We start from the raw sequence: 16,181 nt of genomic DNA on the forward strand, positions 1-16,181 counted from the left end.
TACAATTTGAATTCCGAATTATCATGCCTCCAGCTTTACTTTGCTTTTTCAAGGTTTCTTTGGTGACTCAGGGTCTTTTGTGATTCCATACAAATTTTAGGATTGTTTGTTCTTGCTCTGTGAAAAATGCTGGTGGTATTTTGATAGGGATTACATTAAATGTGTAGATTGCTTTGGGTAGTGTAGTCATTTTAACAATATCTGTACTTCCATCCATGAGCATGAAATGTCTTTTTATTTCTTTGTGTCGTCTTCAATTTCTTTCATAAGTGTTCTGTAGTTTTCAGAGTACGCATCTTTCACCTCTTTGGTTAAGCTTATTCCTAGCTATCTTATTGTTTTTGGTGCATTCAAAAATGGGATTGATTTCTTAATTACTTCCTGCTCATTCACTATTGGTGTACCAGAAATTGCAACAGATTTCTGTACTTTGATTTTGTATTCTGCGACTTTACTGAAATCTTTTATCAGTTCTAGCAGTTTTTTGGTGGGGTCTCTTGGGTTTTCTATATATAGTATCATGTCAGCTGCAAGGAGTGAAAGTTTTACTTCTTTACCAATTTGTTGTCATTTATTTCTTTTTGTTGTTTGATTGCTGTGGCTAGGACTTCCAGTGCTATGTTGAATCAGTGTGGTGAGAGTGGATATCCTTGTCTTCGTCCTGTCAGGGGAAAAGCTTTCAGTTTTTCCTCATGGACTATCATGTTAATGTGAGTTTTTTATATATTGCCTTTACTATGTTGATGTTTGTTCCCTCTAAATCTACTTTGTTGAGAGTTTTCATCATGAATGGATGTTGTACTTCATCAAATGCTCTTTCTGCATCTATTCAGATGAACATATGTTTCTTATCCTTTCTCTCATTGATGTGATGTAACCTGTTAACTGATTTGTGAAAAATAAACCACCCTTGCAACCCAGGTATAAATCCCAATTGATTGTGATGAATGATTTTTAATTTATTTTTGGATTAGGTTTGTTAGCATTTTGTTGAGGAATTTTGCATCTTTGGTCATCAGAGATGTTTCAACTGTTTTTCTCCTTGTTAGGGGTGTCTGTGTCTGCTTTTGGTATCAGGGTAATGCTGGCCTCAGAGAATGAATTTGGAAGTTTTCCTTCCTTTTCTATTTTTTTTGGAATAGTTTGAGAAGAATAGGTATTAACTCTTCTTTAAATGTTTGGTAGAATGCCGTTGTAAAGCCACCTGGTCCTGGACTTTTGTTTGGGATTTTTTTGATTCAATTTCGTTAATGGTGATCAGTCCATTCAAATTTTCTATTTCTTCCCTTTTCAGTTTTGGTAGTTTATACTTTTCTAGAAATTTATCCATGTCCTCTAGGTTGACCAATTTGTCGGCATATAGATTTTCATAATACTCTCTTATAATTGTATTTCTGTGGTGTTGGTTTTATTTCTCTTCTCTCATTTATGATTTTATTTATTGGAATTCTTTCCCATTTTTTTCTTAATAAGTCTGGCTAGACATTTATCAATTTTTTCAAAGAACCACCTCATTCAAAGAAACCAGGTTTCATTGACCCTTTGTATTATGTGTTTGTTTTTTTAGTTTGTGTATCATTTGTTTCTGCTCTGATCTTTATCATGCCCTTCTTTCTGCTGGTTTTAGGTATTGTTTGTTTTTCTTTTCCTGCTCCTTAGGTGTAAGGTTAGGTTGTTTCAGATTTTTCTTCTTGATGTAGGCCTGTATTGCTATAAACTTCTCTCTTAGAACCTCTATTGCTGTGTCCCAAAAGTTTTGAACTTCTGTTTTGAACACAGGAAGTATGTTCTTTTTTATTATTATGTTATGTTAGTCACCATACAGTACATCATTAGTTTTTGATGTAGTGTTCCATGATTCATTGTTTGCGTATAACACCCAGTGCTCCATGCAGTACATGCCCTCCTTAATACCCATCACCAGACTCACACATTCCCTCCACCCCCCTTCCCTCTAAAACCCTGTTTGTTTCTCAGAGTCCATAGTCTCTCATGGTTCATCTCTCCCTCCGATTCCACCCCTTCATTTTTCCCTTCCTTCTCCTAATGTTCTCCATGCTCTTCCTTATGTTCCACAAATAAGTGAAACCATATGATAATTGACTTTCTCTGCTTGACTTATTTCACTTAGCATAATCTCCTCCAGTCCCATCCATGTTGATGTAAAAGTTGGGTATTCATCCTTTCTGATGGCTGAGTAATATTCTGTTGTATATATGGACCACATCTTTATCCATTCGTCTGCTGAAGGGCATCTTGGCTCCTTCCACAGTTTGGCTATTGTGGACATTGCTCTATGAACATTGGGGTGCATATGGCCCTTCTTTTCACTACATCTGTATCTTTGGGATAAATACCCAGGAGTGCAATTGCTGGGTCATAGGGTAGCTCTATTTTTAATTTTTGAGCCATCTCCACATTGTTTTCCAAAGTGGCTGTACCAACTTGCATTCCCACCAACAGTTAGGGTTCCCCTTTCACCACAATCTCCAACATTTTTGTTGGACCCAATCTGGTTGACCCAATCATTGTTTAGTAGCATGTTATTTAACCTACATGTATTTGTGGACTTTTCAGATATTTTCTTGTGGTTGACTTCTAGTTTCATAGTGTTGTGGTCTGAAGAGATGCATGGTATTCTTCAGTTTTTTTCAATTTGTTAAAAAAATTTTTGTGGTCTCATATGTGATTTATTCTTGGGAATATTCCGTGTGCACTTGAAAAGAATTAGGATGAAATATTCTGAATATATCTGTTCAGTTCATCTGGTCCAGTGTGTCATTCAAAGCCATTGTTTCCTTGTTGATTTTCTGCTTAGATGATCTGTCCAGAGATGTAAATGGGATGTTCAAGTCCTCTACTATAATTAGGTTATTTTCCTTTAGTTCCTTTATGTTTGTTATTAACTGTTTTATGTATTTGGCCATCATCTGTTTCTCTCCCAAACCTCCCATGTTGGGTGTATAAATATTTACAATTGTTCTATCTTGTTCTTGAAATATTCCCTTTATGGTTATATAGTGCCCTTCTTTGACGGTTCTTACAGTCTTTGTTTTAAAGTTTGTTTTGTTCAATATAAGTATTGTTATTCCAGCTTTCTTTTGACATCCATTTGCATGTTAGATGTTTCTCCTTCCCCTCACTTTCAATGTGTAGTTATCTTTAGGTCTAAAATGAGTCTCTTAGGCATTATATAGATGGGTTTTGTCTTTTTTTTAATCCATTCTGATACCCCATATCTTTTGATTGGAGCTTTTATTCCATGTACATTCAGACTAATGATTGTTAGATATGTATTTATTGCAAATATAGTCCCTATTTTATGGTTGTTTCTGATTATTTGCTCTGATCCTTTCTTTTCTTTCTCTCTTCCGTGGTTTGCTGGTTTTCTTTAGTGATATATTTGGATTTCTTTTTATTTTCTGCATATCTATTACTGGTTTTTGATATGTCATTAGCATCAGTTTTATATATAACATCTTCTGTGTATAACTCTATTAAAATGTTTTGGACCCATTCTTTATTCCTCTCCTCTCTGTGTGTTAATTGTATGGTTTCATATTTTATATCTTTTTATTTTGTTGAGTTCCTTGTCTGATTTTTAGAGAAATACTTACTTTTGCTGCTTTTGTGTTTCTTACCTGTGTTCTGTCACTTTTGATCTTTCCTTTCCACTCAGAGTCCCCTTTAATATTCTTGCACGTCTGGTTTAGTGGTCATGAACTCCTTTAGTTTTTGTTTGTCTGGGAAACTTTATGTCTCCTTGTATTCTGAATTAAAGCCTTGCTGAATAGAATATTTTTGGCTGCAGATTTTTCCCATATCTCTTTTTGCTTGCAAAGTTTATGCAGATAAATCCCTTGATAGCCTGATGGTGTTTCCTCTTTATGTAACTATCTACTGTTGTCTAGCTGCTTTTAATTTTTTATTCTTTATCCCTGCATTTTGCCATTTAATTATATTGGTGTGGATCTGCTTTGTTGATTTTGTTGGGCATTGTCTGTGCCTACTGGATCTGTTTTTTTCCCCAGATTAGGGAAGTTTTCATCTATTATCTCTGAAATAAATTTTCTGTCCCCTTTTCTTTCTCTTCTACTTCTGGGACTCCTATAATATGAATATTATTACATTTGATGGAGTCACTGAGTTCTCTAAGTCTATTCTTGTTTTGTATAATTTTTTTTTCAGGTTGATTACTTTCCATTACTCTGTCTTCTAGGTCATGAATTCATTCCTTTCCTTCTTCTAGCATGGTGTTCATTCCCTCAAGTGTGTTTCTCATTTTGTTTATTGAGCTCTGTATCTCTACTCTGTTGTTCCTTATTTCTGTTTTAAGAGTCTCATTTATGTCTTATGCTATTTTTTTCACTTCCAGTGAGTGTCCTTTTGATCTTTAATTTAAATTCTGTATCAGGCATGTTACTTATATCTGTTTCACTTAGATCTCTGGTCATGTTTTGTCCTGTTCTTTCATTTAGGACAAATTCCTCTGTCTTTTCATTTTGTCTAAGTCTCTGTGTCTGCTTCTCTGTGTTAGGAAAGTCAGCTCTGTCTCCTGTTCTGGAGGATAATGGCTTTATGAAGAAGACATCTTATAGTGCCATCTAGTGTAGTGTTTCCTATTCCCCAGTGCCTGGTGCTTCCAGGAGTGTCTCCAATATGTGCTGCATGTGTTCTATTATTGTGTCCTGGCCACTTTATTCTTCAGGTCATTTGCTTACAGAGGCTTTCTTTGCCTGTTGTGGACAGTGTTTGGTCCTTGGCCTGAACGTGGCAAGTTTTAACTAGGTGTGCTCTGGTCTGCTTTTGAAATGAAACCTGTTGCCACCACCTACAGAACCAAGGCCTTGCAGATCTCCCTCGTTGGGAGACATGTTTGGGTAGGGGTTTGGGCTGGTCTTCTGCTCAAAGGGGCCTGCTGCACTGGGACTGAGGCAGGTGTAACTAGGAGGGGCACTTCCTTGGCATAACCAAGTTAGGTAGTGTGGAGGCTGTGCTGGTTCCTGAAGATGACTCTGTGTTTGTGCTGAGGGGCTGGGAAGGTAATTGATGGCTGACAGTTCCTTTGTTCCAAGGTGTCTCTTTGTGAATGCTGCCTCTCTGGGACATGCTCTGAGATGAGCAAATAACCACTGCATTCTGCTCCCAGGTGCCCTTCATATCGCTGTTTCCACTATATGTCCACAGGCTGTTTGCTCTACCTTCTCTCCAAGAGCAGGCTCTTGGCTCTCCCAATACACATGTGTGAAGGCTTCCAGGCTCTCCCAAGTCCTGCCAGCTAACATATAGAACTCCGGCTTTAAGCTCTGCTTGTTGCAAGCACTTCTGAAATTTGGCCCCTCTCACTTTCTAAGCCAGTTGCTATGGGGGATTCGTTTTCCCTGCGCACTCCTTTGTGTGTTTGTCTGTCATCCTTCTCTAAGACAGTAACTTCCTGCCCACCATAATGGCCATCATCTGTTTCTCTCCCAAACCTTAGTCTCCACACCTTTTACTTTCTTTGATGTGGCCTCCTCTCTGCCTTTAGTTGTGGAGTTTGTTCTGCCAGTCTTCATGTCAATTTATGTGATTTAGGATGATTTAATAGTTACCTAGTTTATTCATGGGACAGGGTGAGCCTAGGGTCCTCCTACTCTGCCGCCATCTTCCCCATTCTCTGTTCTAGAATGGTTTGCAGGTTTTAGACTCTGAAAATACACAGTTCACCATAGTCCCACAAGTATATAATATATTCTGTCAATTTTCTAAGTATCTGTCAATTAAAGAATATCTTTGTGGAGATGAAACACGTTACAACTTATCAGTGGGACCAAACTAATGTAAGCCTGTGTTTTTTCTTCACACATGTGTATTCCAGAACCCTTTAGCCACTTGTCATGGGTAATGTAGTATGTGAAAAACATTCTGAGTTCACATGTAAAGGAGAGAAATATGCCAGTACTATTCATCCTTATCTTATATCATTCAGAATTGATTATACAGAATACTTTTGGGATTTATCGTTTCCACATTTCACATGCAATCCCAAAGGTCCAAGACATGGAAAACAGTAGTGATTATGAGCACAGATTTAAGAGTAAGACCTGAAACTGAATCCTAGATCCAACATTTGCTAGCTCTCTTACTAGGGACAAATTATCTAATACCTCAAGCCTGTCTTCTAATCCATAAAGGGGAGAACAATAATAGTGTTTTTCTCACATAGTTGTGAGGATTAAATGAGATGCTGCATGTAAAGCACAAAGTACAATGTCAATCACATGCTAAATTCTCAATGAGTGTTAGAAAATATCATTTGCCCAGAGTAATTAGCCATTTTACAGATAAACAAATATTTCCATTGAGCAAGCTTTGGGAGCACACTATTTAGCTAGAGAGCCTCGCCATAGCTACCACTTACCACCATACCGAATATGTTGGGTATACTATCCAGTTATATATTATGGCTCTTAATATGAGCTTGGTAGTTCTCTGTCATTCATACACATTTATAGGAAAAATTATGTTATTTTAGGAATAACAAATTTAGAAATTTGGTGACATGGACCTCTTTGAAAGAAGAATAAAATCTCTCATATTCTCACAGGATTAATGTACTTCTAAAGCAGAGGTTGGCTGACTATGGCCTTTGTGCCTAATCTGGCTCACCATCTATTTTGTAAATTTCACAAGCCAAGAATGGTTTCTACGTGGTTTATTTACTTTTTTTTTTTAAAGATTTTATTTATTTGACAGAGAGAGACACAGCGAGAGAGGGAACACAAGCAGGGGGAGTGGCAGAGGGAGAACAGGCCTCCCGCGGAGCAGGGAGCCCAATGCAGGGCTCGATCTCAGGACCCTGGGATCATGACCTGAGCTGAAGGCAGACGCTTAACGACTGAGCCACCCAGGCGCCCTACATGGTTTAGTTGAAAAAAAAATAGAAGTATTTTGTGACAAGAGAACATTATATGAAATTCAAATCTTAGTGTCTATAAATAAAGTTTTATTGGAATACAGCTGCACTCATGTATTGTCTGTGGCTGCCTTCATACATATTGCAGTATCTAGTATAAATATTTCAATTACTTATAAGCTGAATGCTGAATATCATCTCAATTTTATACAAAGAAACAAAAATAGAATTTTCAACAATCCTAACTTCACTCAGAAATTTATTAGTGATCTGTCCCATTTTTTATATCTAACTTGCTCAAAATATAATGTATAAACTAAATTATCAGTGAATAGATAACACACAATGGCTATTTAAGATAATAATTTATTGTTATTTTATGACTTTAAACATCTTTCTTCTTTCCTGTTGTAACACCAGCTTTTAAGTTTTTATTTAAATTCCAGTTAACATACAGTGTACTAGTGTCAGGTGTACAATATAGTGATTCAACACGTCCATACAGACACCCGATGCTCATCACAAGATAACATCAGCTTTTTAAAAAGTCTTCTAAAAACCTTTTAAGTGTAAAAACAGCTTTTTATGAAAGATTAAAAATGTGATAAAGTACAAAGAAAAGCATTCTAATGGGTTAGGGGATTGAGATTCAAGAAGAGTTTTATTACTGCTCATCCTTTGGGAGGAGAGAGCCCTTGATCAGTTTAAGGGGTGAAGAAATTTCTAAGAGGAAAAGGTGTAACCCTTAGTTACTCAGAAAAGCGGGAGATGAATCTTTTTTAAAAGGCAGAAAACAAATGACCTAGGCTAAGTGGTTCTAAACTACAGGGATCCATGTTACAGTTACTGGAGTTGTTTGTTTTCTAAAATTCACTGTACCTAATTAAAATCTTCAGAGGTAAGGCCTCTAAGCAGGTGGATTCTAGGAAAAGCTCCACAGGTAATTCTCTATGCATATTCCTCTAGTTAATAATGTCTGATGTAAGCTGTGGATAAATTAAAGTTCTGAAGCCTTTCAACAAATTTTGAAAGGTAGAGATCTAAAGGCAATGGGGCATTTCAAATTTGGGTGAGCTGAAGTTTTGACTAATTTGGACAAGAATATATATATTAAGGAAGTAAGTAGAAGTGTTAGAGAACTTAGTCAACTGATGGGCATTGTTGAGCAAATTAGGTACATTCAGACTTATATAAAATAATTGTTTGTCATATGCTTACTATAATATGTTTGATGAAGAAGGAAACTATTTCCTAGGACACTTTTCACTTGTACTGAGCAAAGACTTCCACCAGGTGGCAGTAAAAATATATTTGCAAAAGAAGCTAGCAGAACCAGTTTCTTAACCTTTTCTGTGTGTGATGGACCCCCTTCTCAGAATAATGCTTTTAAGTGGATAAAACAAAATAACATGGTAATATATGTGCTTCTTTAAATGTATTAAACAACAGTACCTAACAGATCTAATAGAAGCCATAGTTTTGAAGTAGTGATAAGTATAAGTATTTCAAAATACTTGCAGCTGCAACATGATATGAAAATATTTGTGATTTCTGTTAGTGACAAAATCTAAGGTCCTCCTAATACTATTGTGGTTTGTTGCCTACACTCATTACTGAAGAAAATGTTCATTTTCAGTCCAAGGCTAATGAAAATGAAGACAAATTTCCTACACTTACATTTATAGATCACATGAATTCTATCCATAGACCCCCAAAGGGACCCCATATTAAGAATTAATATCCTAAAAAAAAAAAGTATTCTATCCTATGGAGAACTATATCAATGTATGGATAGTGATTACTTATGATCTGGGTTTTTTTTTAAACATGTGTGGTAGTGAAGTTGCATATAGGTATATCACACTTTATGAAATAGAAAAAGTTTCTGGGGGCGCCTGGGTGGCTCAGTTGGTTAAGCGACTGCCTTCGGCTCAGGTCATGATCCTGGAGTCCTGGGATCGAGTCCAGCATCAGGCTCCCTGCTCAGCAGGGAGTCTGCTTCTCCCTCTGACCCTCCCCCCTCTCATGCTCTCTCTCTCATTCTCTCTCTCTCTCAAATAAATAAAATCTTAAAAAAAAAGAAAAAGTTTCTGAAGAGATAGGCATAAAATAAATCATTGTGTGTAAATCTATTTCTCCCCTTTGTTTTCATCATAAAACTGGAAATTAAATTCCTCTATGGGAAAAAGATATGTTTCCCAAATATAACTAAATTATTTTAAATCAGATTTTGAAAAACACTTAAAAGCAAATTTCTGAAAAAATATTTTTAATCTTACATCACAAAGTAAATATAAAAATAGTTGTTTCTTGCCTACTTATCATGCACAGGGTATCATATGCAACACTTTGTATGTATTATTATACTGAATACTAAAATAATTATGTGACATTGTTACTACTCTAAGCCCCATTTTACAAGAGTCAGGGTTCTTGTTTTAGGGAGTCAAACTAACCTGGATTCAGTCCTGACTCCATTTATCAGCTAAGTGAGATTGGTCAATTTTCTTAACCTCTGTAAATTAAAAAGTCCTTACCTATAAAACAAGGATAATATAAAAATATTATCTATCTTATGGTGATAATGTGAGATAATGCATGAAAATAATGTAGTATCTTGCCTGGCACACTATCAATTTATCAAGATCACCAGTGATCTATACATTGCCAAATCCAGTCCATTTTCAATCTCCATCTCCATGGATTTATCAGTAACTTTTAACACAGGTGATTATTCCCTCTTCCTTGAAACAGATCTCTTCACTTGGCTTGTGGGATACCACTTGCTCTTGGTTCTCTTACTTAACTGACTGGCTGTTCCTTCTCAGTCTTCTCTGATACATTCTCCTTATTTTCTTAAATTAAAAAAAAAATGGAGTATCCAAAGGACTCATTGCTTAGACCTCTTCTCTGATACTCTAGATGATCTCATAGATAATTTTAAATGCCATATATAAATTAGTACTGTAAAATTTATAAAGCAGCCAAGGCCTCTCCTGAGCTTTAGAGACTCATATTTCCAACAGATGACTCAACATTTGTACTCAGATGTTCAGTTAGCAATGCAAATTTAACACATCCAAAACTTGACACTTATCTTGCCTTCCCCCAAACATGCTTCTCCCATATTATTCCCTGTCACAGTAAATGTCAACTCCATCCTTCCAGTTTAAGTTAGAGTCTCTCTCACACAACATATTCAGTCCACTTAGGAAATCCTGCCCATTCTACCTTCAGAAGTTATCCAGAATCCAGTCTTTTTTTACCATCTCCACTGCTACTGGTCTCCCTGCTTCCACCCTAATTTCCCTGTAGTCTCTTCTCCCTACAGACAAGAGTGATCTTTTATTTTTTTTAAAGATTTTATTTATTTGAGAGACAGAGATAGTGAGAGAGAGCATGAGCACAGAGGAGAGGGAGAAACAGGCTCCCCACTGAGCAGGGAGCCCGACATGGGACTCGATCCCAGGACCTTGGGATCAAGACCTGAGCCAAAGGCAGACGTTTAACTGACTGAGCCACCCAGGTGCCCCAAGAGTGATCTTATAAAAAAATAAAACATCGTGTCACTACTCTTCTCAAAACTGTCCATCTAGCATTAAAATAAAAGAGAAACACCTTACCATGGACCTATATGGCTTAGCCTTCTTTGTTGTTTGATCATGTCTCCTATCACTCTCATTGCACCCACCATCACCACATCTTACCTATTCTCTTCCAGTCATACTGACCATTTTGTGGTTCCTCAGACATGCCTCAGGTCCATTATACTTTCAAGGCATTGTCCTCTGATATCTACAGGGCACACACCCTCACCTCCTTAAGTTCTTTGCTCAATTACCACCTTTTTATAAGGCCACCTGTTTAAAATTGTAAATCACCCAAGTGCTCTATGTGCCCCTCCCTGTTTTATTTTTTTGCATAGCACTTACCACCATCTGATAATATCTTTTACTTAATTTATTGTCTATATTGCCAAACTTAAATGTTAGGTCCGTATTGACAGAGATTTTTATTTGTTTCATTCACTGCTGTATTCCCAGTACCAACAATACATTTGTGAAATGAATGACTAATTTTTTTTTCACTTTAATGCTTTATCAGGTGCTACGCAGTTTATGCTTGACCCCAAGCTCATGGATCACGGGCAGTCCCATCCAGAAGATGTAGATATGTACAGCACTAGAAGCTGAAATAGTCTGCGTAGAGAACTACAAGATGTGTGAAGTTGAAAACGATGATGGAAAAATCATGTAAAGGGTAACTGTGACACAGAGAGTATAACCTTTTTTTTTTTTTTTAGGGTATAACTTTTAAACGAAGTTTTTCCCTCACATCGTCTAATATAATGTACAGTTTGACCAATCACATAAGGGATTAAAACACAAACTGTGAATTTAATCCAAACAGTATTAAAAGATTGATGAAGAAGCAGAAGTATTGGGATGCATTTAATGACTTTTAAGGGTGTTTATTAAAAAACAAAAATAGAGTGAATATATAAACACTGATGAAATATGTATGTGTATATATAAATATTTATACAGATACATGTACATATTTGCTTTAGCTTTTTCAAATTAATGTCAGCTAAATTAGAAGGGTGTGCAGAAGAATGTGTTCCCCTTTTTTTTCATTCCCCAGAGCTGGAATAAAATATCCATATTTTATGACACTTGGGCTTGGTTTTGTCTCTTTGTTTTATTAATGTCAACTCCTCTTAAATGTCCAAAAACATTTCTATTTAAGAGGACCATATTCTATAAGGCACCCCAGTGCTACCTAGTAATCCTACTGGTTCCTTTAGGTGGTTTCCTATTCTGTTCCCCAGGAGAGGTATTACAGACCATTTATTCTTAAGCCTCCTACACCTGCCAGAGATGACTGTTACATAGTGGGGAAACATGAGCTTTTAGACATGACTATTTTCAACTTCTTCCCCTTTGCCTTCAAGACTTACCTCTTTTCAGCCATGCATCCCTTTCATCTAAGGCTAATGCTTATTTGTGTTCCTGATCTCATTCTTTGCCGTGTTTTCCAGTACCATATTTTATCCTATTTAATCTTCAGTCTTTGGTTTCTCTTTTTGTTAATTTCTTTTCCTCGATCTATAAATAGCTTCAAATCTTCTTTATTCAGAAACAAGAGTAACAAAAACCTTTCCTTAACCCTGCCTCTTCCTCTCAAGCTATCTTTTCTTTCTCTTTCCTATGATTGCCATACTTCATAAAATAAATAATTAGTGTCACTTTCTTACTTCCTCACTTTTGATTCCTCTCTAACTTTCTGACTCCCTGGCCTCTATACCTATTTGAATTTTCTGTAATTATTGACTCTTGAACATTCCCTGCCTGAAACTCACTCCTCCCTTTGCTATTATTCCTGCTTATCTTGCCATTCTTTATTCTCTTGCTCTGAATCAAAATGCTGTGGCTCTTCAGGTTGCATTCCTAGTCATCTTTTCTCATTTTATATGCTCTCTCATTTTCATTCAATACACTTTACTGGCTTTAGCCATCATTTATATTTCCTTATCATTTATATTTCCAGCTCCCATATTTCCCTAGAGCTGTAGACCTATTTTCTAATTATTTATTATTGCATCTACCTTACGTCTCAGGTATCCCCAATGTTAATATGCCTAAAATTAAATTGCCTTTACCTCTCTCTTTTATTTCTGTGTTTTTCAGATCTACTCTACCTTTTCTACTCTTCTTTAATCCTTGCTCCCATTCAAGTTTTCATCATCACCTTCCTGAATTATTACAATAGCCCTTCATTTGCCCTCCATCGATCTTGCTTTATGTCACTTGAGAATGTGTTCTTTGCAGGTAGCAATAAACCAGTTAAGAGTAAATAAGAGTATATATAAAGTCTGGAATTAGACAGTACAGGGTTCATTCAGTAGCTCATTAGTGCCATCAAGGACCTAAACATTTTCTCTTTCCACTCTGCTCTTTAGTATGTCAGTTTGTCATCTCATGGTCACAAAATGGCTGTTGTTCCTGTGGAACATATACACATTCAATGTAGGAAGAAAGATTAGGACAAACTCTGCTAGATGCTTCTGACCCTCTATTATCAAAAAAAGTAAATGCTTTCTGAGAGCCTCTCTCAGAATTCTTGTCTATATCTTGACCAGAACTTATCATACAGCCACCTTAGCTCAAGGAAGATTGCCAAATCATATTTTTTTCCTATGGTGAGGAAGGCAAGCTATAAGGGATATGGAATGGGTGTTGAGTTTCAGCTAACATATAGTGTCTGCTACCCTATTCTTCTAACCCATCTGTCATGACATAGTTGTCTAACAAACATTATGGTTAGTTGTCTCTCTGAAATCTTCAGTGGCTCATCATCGCCTCTACAGTCAAATCAAGACACCTAAGCATGACATACAAGGCCCTTCACTTATGATCCCAATTCAACTTTAATCCTATCTTCCCTCTCCTTTCCTACCCTACTGCCAATGTATGTTATATTTTATCTGTAACATATCACTTACTCCTTGAACATGCTTTGTTATTTTTTTTTTCTGCCTATGCTGGTATTTCCTCTTAGAAATTTTTTTGTTTCATCCTGTTCCATATTCTAACTTCCTACTCATCCTTACAACCCAATTCCAGTGTTACCTTTCTCAGTCCTCTAAGGTAGGAGTGAAATGCTCTCTATTCTACATTCCTTTACACTTGGGTGTTTATAGTTGTGACAACCCATCCAATTTATTATAAAGCTAAAACTAGTATTTTTTCACAGACAGGACTCCTTGTGGGTTATGACTGAATCATCTTTGTGCAGCTTTTATGCTTATGAAATACCTGGTACATAGTAGGAACTCACATGTTCTATGCTTGCAACACAGGGTACAAAAGTAATTATACTTCTGTCAAAGGGCTTATAGTTCTACTAGAAAAGAAAGAAAGGTATGTATATACAAGTGTTATATGTAGTATCTTCCCTAAGATAAATACAACCAAATAGCTGTAAATGCTCAGAGATAAAATGTAGTTCTGAGATGATGTTAAGGAGTCAGTGGTACTTGAGCTACTCAAGGTAGAGAAATAGTTCACTTACTACTTTTTCATAAGTAAGCTCCTCAAAATTTAGCTTCAGTATTTTAAATGAATTTTTTGTACCTCAGATCTGTTTATAATCAAATGAATCCATATTTCATCAAATCTAAGACACGTTATTTGCCTCTAAGAAAAAAGTGATACCAGTTGATCATTATAATTATCCCAATTTCAGCTGTGTTAAGATGTGAAAATATAAACATCTAAAATTTAGTGAGATATGGTAGGTAAAAAATAAATATCCTACTACTAAATATAAAGTGATGCTTGATTTATCTACTCTTTTGGATCATCAGCTCTGTTACTAGTCATTAGTATATTAGTTTGGATAAAGGAAGGTTGATTATATATACCAAATCTCTTTCAAAGTAAAAGATCTGCTCAAACCAGAGTTTGATCACTTGCTGTATTGTACAACACTCAAAGTCAAACTGCTGTTAGACTCAGGTGACATTCAAATGTTGGAGCATATGTTGGGACAAGTTGAGATGAGTCATCTTTCACTCTTCCTTTGCCATATCCATGAGTTCTTCTCTATTAAACCTGAACAGATGCAAACCCTTCTCAGAGGAAAGGTCTAAAGCCCCTCGACGAGTATAGTAGTCAATAGAAGCCTGGTTCCACATGACAACAAGAAAGTGCATGCAGTTACATTGGCTTCTGATGGCTATCTGTTTAAAAACAAAGAGATTACTTTTAATTGAAAGTACATTTTTTTAAAGTACACATTTATTTTATTAAAGGTCTATATGCAAGGCATTATGTCTGTATAATACTTCCAAATAATAATACAATAGTTAACTCTTGGACTTCTCCAAAGCTGTAAGAAGAAAAAAAGGCCTGTTGAGTTTTAAAACTCTTTCTTTGAAAAGTCCAAAAATGATTTGCAAAGTCTTCTCATTGGTTTTTCATAAATCCAATTCAGTTTTTTTCTTTGTTTTTATTTTTTTTTTATTATAGTAGTCACCATACAGTACATAATAGTTTTTGCTGTAGTGTTCCATGATTCATTGTTTGCATATAACACCCAGTGCTGGATACAGTATGTGCCCTCCTTAATACCCATCACTGGACTCACGCATCCCCCCATCCCCCTCCCCTCTAAAACCCTCAGTTTGATTCCCGGAGTCCATAGTCTCTCATGGTTTGTCTCCCCCTCTGATTTCCCCCTTCATTTTTCCCTTCCTTCTCCTAATATCCTCCATGCTATTCCTTATGTTCCACAAATAACTGAAACCATATGATAATTGCCTTTCTCTGTTTGACTTACTTCACTTAGCATAATCTCCTCCAGTCCCACCCATGTTGACACATCCGGAAAGGATGCAAAATTTGGGTATTCAGGGAGAAGAAAAGATGGCGGAGGAGTAGGGGACCCTATTTCAACTGGTCCCCGGAATTGAGCTGGATATCTACCAGGCCACTGAGCACCCACAAAACCAGCCTGAGATGTAAGATCTGGATCTCTACAAGCAGAATATCACAGGTGGTTGGTTTTGAGGTACGAAGCAGGGAGCCCTGATTCTGGGGGCAGATATCAGAGGATAAACGGCAGCAGGAGGGTGCCTGGCCTTGGGAATCCTACACCTACGGTGAGCAACAGCCTCGTGCGCTGGGGATGGGGCAGACTCGCAGACCGGTAGCGGTGTGAAAGGGACTTTAGGGCACACCCCAAGGTGGAAACCCGGAGTGGCAGGGTCGCGCAGGCGAACTGGGAGCGGCTGGTGGTTTTAGAAGCACAAAGGGCGGAGACGTGCCCCGACCTGGAGGCAGGACTGGGGACGATGCAGAGGGGTGCACAACCCAGGACGCTGCAGTTTATAGCAGGACAGACAGAAACGGAGACAGTGTGGCCTGGAGAGCTCACTGAAGAACAGACTGTGGTCTCTCTGCTCTGAGGCAGAGGGTTGGAAACTGTCTCTTCTGCTCTGACTCGTGGAAGGGATGCGGAAAGCCGCCAGAGAACAAAACATTGATTACCACTGAGGCCATCCCCCGCCACAGAGGGGCAGGTCAACTCCGCCCAAACAGGGTTGCCTGAGTAACAGTGCGGCAGGCCCCTCCCCCAGAAGACAGGCTGGGGAAACAAGAGGCCAGCAACCCTAAGTTCCCAAGAAAACAGGTGCATCTTGATTGGGTTCTGGTCAATAATTTGGACTCTATACATTCCCTCAAACACCCATCAACAGAATGACTAGGAGGAGGAATGCCCA

The 16,181-nt window shown here is 37.3% G+C and overlaps 2 protein-coding genes and 1 long non-coding RNA gene across 5 annotated transcripts in view; 2 read left to right on the top strand and 1 right to left on the bottom strand.

Annotated features, from left to right (window-relative positions):
• APOOL (apolipoprotein O like) overlaps positions 1-11,570 on the top strand; it is a 138,162-nt gene extending 126,592 nt beyond the window's left edge. For both annotated transcript variants that reach the window (XM_025879346.2, XM_025879422.2), the window contains one exon: positions 11,000-11,570. In XM_025879346.2, coding sequence (XP_025735131.1) covers positions 11,000-11,088 — 89 coding nt within the window. In that variant the 3' untranslated portion in view covers positions 11,089-11,570. The remainder of the gene's footprint in view (positions 1-10,999) is intronic.
• LOC141370610 (uncharacterized) overlaps positions 1-16,181 on the top strand; it is a 202,930-nt gene that overhangs the window by 143,897 nt on the left and 42,852 nt on the right. The gene's annotated exons all lie outside the window — the stretch shown is intronic.
• Positions 6,525-16,181, bottom strand: part of SATL1 (spermidine/spermine N1-acetyl transferase like 1) — a 32,102-nt gene continuing 22,445 nt past the window's right edge. The window contains exon 6 of one of the 2 annotated variants that reach the window (XM_073880925.1): positions 6,525-6,895. In XM_073880925.1, coding sequence (XP_073737026.1) covers positions 6,845-6,895 — 51 coding nt within the window. In that variant the 3' untranslated portion in view covers positions 6,525-6,844. Of the gene's footprint in view, positions 6,896-14,370; positions 14,640-16,181 lie in introns of those variants that run through there. The other variant, XM_025851105.2, reaches the window with a different exon arrangement.

The sequence above is a fragment of the Callorhinus ursinus genome, unplaced genomic scaffold, assembly GCF_003265705.2.
Source record: "Callorhinus ursinus isolate GAN/ISIS: 27379988/994484 unplaced genomic scaffold, GSC_fseal_2.0 scaffold40, whole genome shotgun sequence".
Classification (NCBI taxonomy): Eukaryota; Metazoa; Chordata; class Mammalia; order Carnivora; family Otariidae; genus Callorhinus; species Callorhinus ursinus.